Source organism: Juglans microcarpa x Juglans regia, chromosome 1D (genome assembly GCF_004785595.1).
Source record: "Juglans microcarpa x Juglans regia isolate MS1-56 chromosome 1D, Jm3101_v1.0, whole genome shotgun sequence".
Classification (NCBI taxonomy): domain Eukaryota; kingdom Viridiplantae; phylum Streptophyta; class Magnoliopsida; order Fagales; family Juglandaceae; genus Juglans; species Juglans microcarpa x Juglans regia.
This window is the reverse complement of record NC_054594.1, coordinates 32,756,540-32,760,913: the sequence shown is the minus strand read 5'-3', so window position 1 is coordinate 32,760,913 and position 4,374 is coordinate 32,756,540. Positions and strand designations below refer to the sequence as shown.

The window sequence follows — 4,374 nt, the reverse complement described above, 5'->3', positions numbered from 1 at the left end:
ACAGATCGACCTGACACATTGCAGCCGCCCTTGGGAACAGTATATGCACAAAACACACGAAAAACACGGAGAGCCCTCAATTCATTGGCTATAGGTCATCTATGACTCGTGTAAATTGGATCAGGGGTCAGGAAACCACACTGCATTAATGACATTGTTGATTAAATCGCACGCCGCATTAAAAAAAGTCTGATAGCAGACACAAAAAGAGAAGCTGGGAAAAAGACTATCTACACCCTCCCCAAACACGGTATAAATAGCAAGGTTTAGGTACCGAAAAACTCTCTCTGCTCCCCAGACTCTCTTAGTTATTTGCTACACTCCAAGAATACTTACTAACTTTAGCATCGGAGGTTCCCCGGCCTCTAGGTAGCGCTCTCAAAGTCGCAGTCTTTTCTACCTTGTGCAAGGCCCGTTTTCGAAGACCTGAGTTGTTGGAATTTGGCCCAAAGGTGTACGAAACACGACGTTAACAATGGCACCATCTGTGGGATCGTAATAGATCTTGCATGTCCTTCATGCACCCGAGACAACCCGTTCCAGTCAACTCAGAGGTTCACTGAAGTAACTCGAGACATGGAAGTAGGCCAGACGGAGAACCAGGCATGCGCAAATGAAAATGTCGCGACAGGAGAAGGCCATGCATGTGTGAATAAAATAGCCATGATGGAGGAGACAGGCGTTCTACCTCTGACCCCCGATTGCATGGAAGTTATGAATGAAGTTCAGGAAGAATAGGAGCTCCGAAAGGCAAAGCCAATTGGACCACTGGAACGTGTTACCCTCCACCCAGACCGACCAAAGGCTACGATGACGATCAGCAGCGAAATGACACAGGAAGCTCGGGACGCCATGTGACGACTCCTTACTTAACACCTAGATGTGTTTGCGTGGAATCACAGGGACATGACTGGGATAGCACTTGAAATCAAACATCACAGTTTAAATGTGGACCTAAAAGCCAAAGAGGTGCAGCAGAAGTGCCGAAGCATCAGTGCGGAAAAGAATGCTGCCATACCCGAAGAGGTGGACTGACTGCTGAAGGCGGGGTTCATCCGAGAAGCTCACTACCCGGAGTGGTTGTCGAGTGTGGTATTAGTAAAGAAGTCGAGCAGCAAATGGAGAATGTGCGTCGACTTCACTGACATCAACAAAGCTTGCTCGAAAGATAGCTTCCCGCTTCCCCACATCGACCTCATAGTTGACTCGACAGCGGATCATCGCATGCTTAGCTTCATGAACGCCTACTCGGGGTATAACCAAATCAGTATGAAGCCTGAGGACGAGGAGAAGACTTCATTCATCATAGACCGAGATCTGTACTGCTATAATGCGATGCCCTTCGGTCTAAAAAATGCAGGGGCTACCTACCAATGGTTGGTTAACCGTATGTTCAAAGATTAGATAGGGAGAAATATGGAAGTCTACATGGGAAACCTATTGGTCAAAAGCAGGACCTTACAGCAACATTTGGACGATTTGAGAGAGGCTTTTGCGATACTACGGCAATACCAAATGAAGTTGAACCCAGCAAAGTGCGCTTTTGGTATCGGGTCAAGAAATTTTTTGGAGTTTATTGTGTCCAAACTAGGCATTGAAGTCAATCCCGAGAAGGTGGATACCGTCCTTGGTATGGCCCCACCTCGCAACATAAATGAAGTATAGAGGTTGGTTGGGCGAGTCGCCGCCCTCAACAGGTTCATCTCAATATCAACCAATAAGTGTCTACCATTTTTCAAAGTCTTGCGGAAGGCGAAGACATGGGATGACGAGTGCAACCAGGCATTTGAAGCCTTTAAGAAGTACCTCGCAAGCCCCCTGCTCCTTGGCCAACTGCAAAGCGGGGAAACCTTGACCTTGTATTTGGTCGAATCCCTCCAGGCGGCTTCTTCAATTCTAGTATGCGAGGAAAAGAGGATACAAAAGTCGGTCTACTACATCAGCCGAGCATATCGCGGGGTCAAAGCCCGATACCCCAGCATAGAGCAGTTAGTTTTTGCCTTAGTAGTGACCACGCGAAAGCTACGCCCATACTTTCAAGCTCACCCAATACGAGTCCTAACAAAAACTTCACCAAATAAAGTATTACAAAGATTGGATGCTTCAGGACACCTCATGAATTGGGCAGTGGAGTTGAGCAAATTTGATATTGAGTACGCGCCTTGAAGCACCATAAAAGGACAAGTGTTAGAGATTTCGTCACCGAGTTCACTAGGTTCCCGGTGATGGACGATGGTGCACGTCCTATAAAGCTCTAGCAAGTATTCATTGATGGCTCATCTTGCCGGGCTGGAGGGGCCGTGGGGGTGCACATCGTGGCCCCCAAAGGAGAAGAGGACAATTACACCGTAAAATTGGCATTCAAAATGACAAACAATAAAGCAGAGTACGAAGCGTTGCTCTCAGGTTTGCAGGTAGCCAGAGCTTTGGAAGCCACCGAAATCGAAGTATGGGTCGATTCCCAGGTGGTGGTGAATCAAGTACAAGGGGAGTTTGCTGTGAAGAGTGAAAAGCTAAGGAGATATCTGGCATTAGTAAAAGTTGAGCACCCTCACTTTAAATATTTCCAAGTTGAGCAAATATCGAGAATGGAGAACTAGAAAGTAGACAAACTGGTGCGCACAGCATCCGGACAGGAATATTTTCCCCTGCTGAAAATTACGGTGATCAGAATGATGGAAGTACCCGCTGTTGAAATCGAGATAATGGAAATACGACCCGGAACCCCAGACTAGGCAGACAGATATTTAGAAACTGGTGAGGTGCCCGAAGACTAGCAGGAGGCAAGGAAAGTGAGGAATAGGGTGGCGTTTTACACTATGATCGAAGGAGTCCTATACCGGCGGGGTCATTCAGCTCTTCTCTTAAGATGCATCTCCCCAGAAGAGGCACAGTAAGTGTTAGAAGAAATACACAAGAGAATTTGCAGGAACCATTCGGGAGGATTGGTACTAGCTGGAAAAGCGACGAGTGAGGGTTACTACTGGCCTCAAGCCCTCCAAGATGCCAAAGGCTATGCACGGAAGTGTCAGAAATGCCAGGAATACACCCAAATCCCCCATTGCCCGCCAGAGAAGTTAACGTCAATCACGTCACCTTGGTCGTTCGCCCAGTGGGGGCTTGATTTAGTCGGCCCACTTTCCCTAGGCAAAGGAGTCAAGTTCCTAATGGTGGTCGTCGACTATTTCACCAAGTGGGTCGAAGCTGAAGGCTTAGCCACTATCACTGCGAGCAATATCGCGCGATTCCTATGGAGATCGATGGTTTACAGGTTCGGCGCCCCGCACACTATCATCTCGGACAACGAAAGGCAGTTCGATTTTGATCATTACCGAAATTGGTGCCGAGAGTTGGGGATTGAGTTCCGATACTTTTCCCCGGGCACCCTTAGTTCAACGGACAAGTTGAAGCGACCAACAAGACGCTGATGAGAATACTCAAAAAACGACTTAACGACAAAAAAGGTGCATGGGCCGAGAAACTCCCCGCCGTGCTATGGGTCTACGGGGTCACGGTGAAGACGCCGATCGGGGAAACTCACCTATGGACACGAGGCAATGCCGCCAGTAAAAATTGGACTTCCCACATACAGAATTCAACACTTCGAACAAGAATCCAATAGCGAACGACTGGAAGAACAACTGGACTTGCTGGAAGAAGTCTGACTAGAAGCAGAGATAAAGGCCGCAGCCCACAAAAGAAGGGCCGAAAGGTGCTTCAACAAGTGTGTACGGCTGAGAACATTTAAAGTAGGGGAGCTGATACTTAAGGAAACGGGAACAACAATGCGGGATGAAGGAAAACTGGGCCCCCGCTGGGAGGGCCCCTACGTGGTCGTCGCCACAAATCGACCAGGCTCCTATCGCCTCAAAGATCTCCAGGGAAACGAACTACCACACCAGTGGAATGCCGAACATCTATGAAACTATTACTGCTATGCCAATTTTCTTGTCATAATTTTTATACTTTCATGTGCAAGTTATCAGCCATAATAAAAAATATATATATATTTTGTCTTGTCTCAATGATTAACTTCAGGAGCATAGTATAACGAGGAAATCGGTCTACCCATCAGCAAAGTCAACTTTGCTAAACAAAAACTTCAACGACTTACCTCCCCATGAGGCCAAAAGGGAAAGGTAGGCCTAAAAGGTTGCCTTATCCCTCGAGTGGAGGAGTGCGGGTCGGCCCTTGGCCACTCGAAGATAAAATTTACCTTCCTCGTAAGCGTCAATAGGAGGGAGCAGGTCCAGTAACAAACTACCCGAATGACTTACCTCATTGCGGAATAACACAGGGAAAGGTAGAGCTAAAGGGTTGTCTTATCCCTCCCCCAGTGGAGAGCGGAATCGGCTTTGCAGCCACCCGAATAAC

At 47.7% G+C, this 4,374-nt stretch overlaps 1 protein-coding gene across 1 annotated transcript; it reads left to right on the top strand.

The window, feature by feature from the left end:
• The first annotated feature begins 1,125 nt into the window (after nucleotides 1–1,125).
• On the top strand, nucleotides 1,126–3,428 carry LOC121246766. Its single transcript, XM_041145040.1, has 4 exons — nucleotides 1,126–1,376; nucleotides 1,455–1,630; nucleotides 1,742–1,988; nucleotides 2,930–3,428. Exons 1-4 carry the CDS (start codon nucleotides 1,126–1,128, stop codon nucleotides 3,426–3,428), a joined length of 1,173 nt encoding a protein of 390 aa, XP_041000974.1.
• The last annotated feature ends 946 nt before the right edge of the window (nucleotides 3,429–4,374 follow it).

What these genes read in the sequence shown, in the direction of transcription:
- LOC121246766 (XM_041145040.1), top strand. Translation starts at nt 1,126, where the DNA reads ATGTGCGTCGACTTCACTGACATCAACAAAGCTTGCTCGAAAGATAGC. An exon ending in GCAGGGGCTACCTACCAATG is followed by an intron (nt 1,377 to 1,454) that starts GTTGGTTAACCG and finishes GGTCAAAAGCAG; the next exon opens with GACCTTACAGCAACATTTGG. An exon ending in CGATACCCCAGCATAGAGCA is followed by an intron (nt 1,989 to 2,929) that starts GTTAGTTTTTGC and finishes GAGAATTTGCAG; the next exon opens with GAACCATTCGGGAGGATTGG.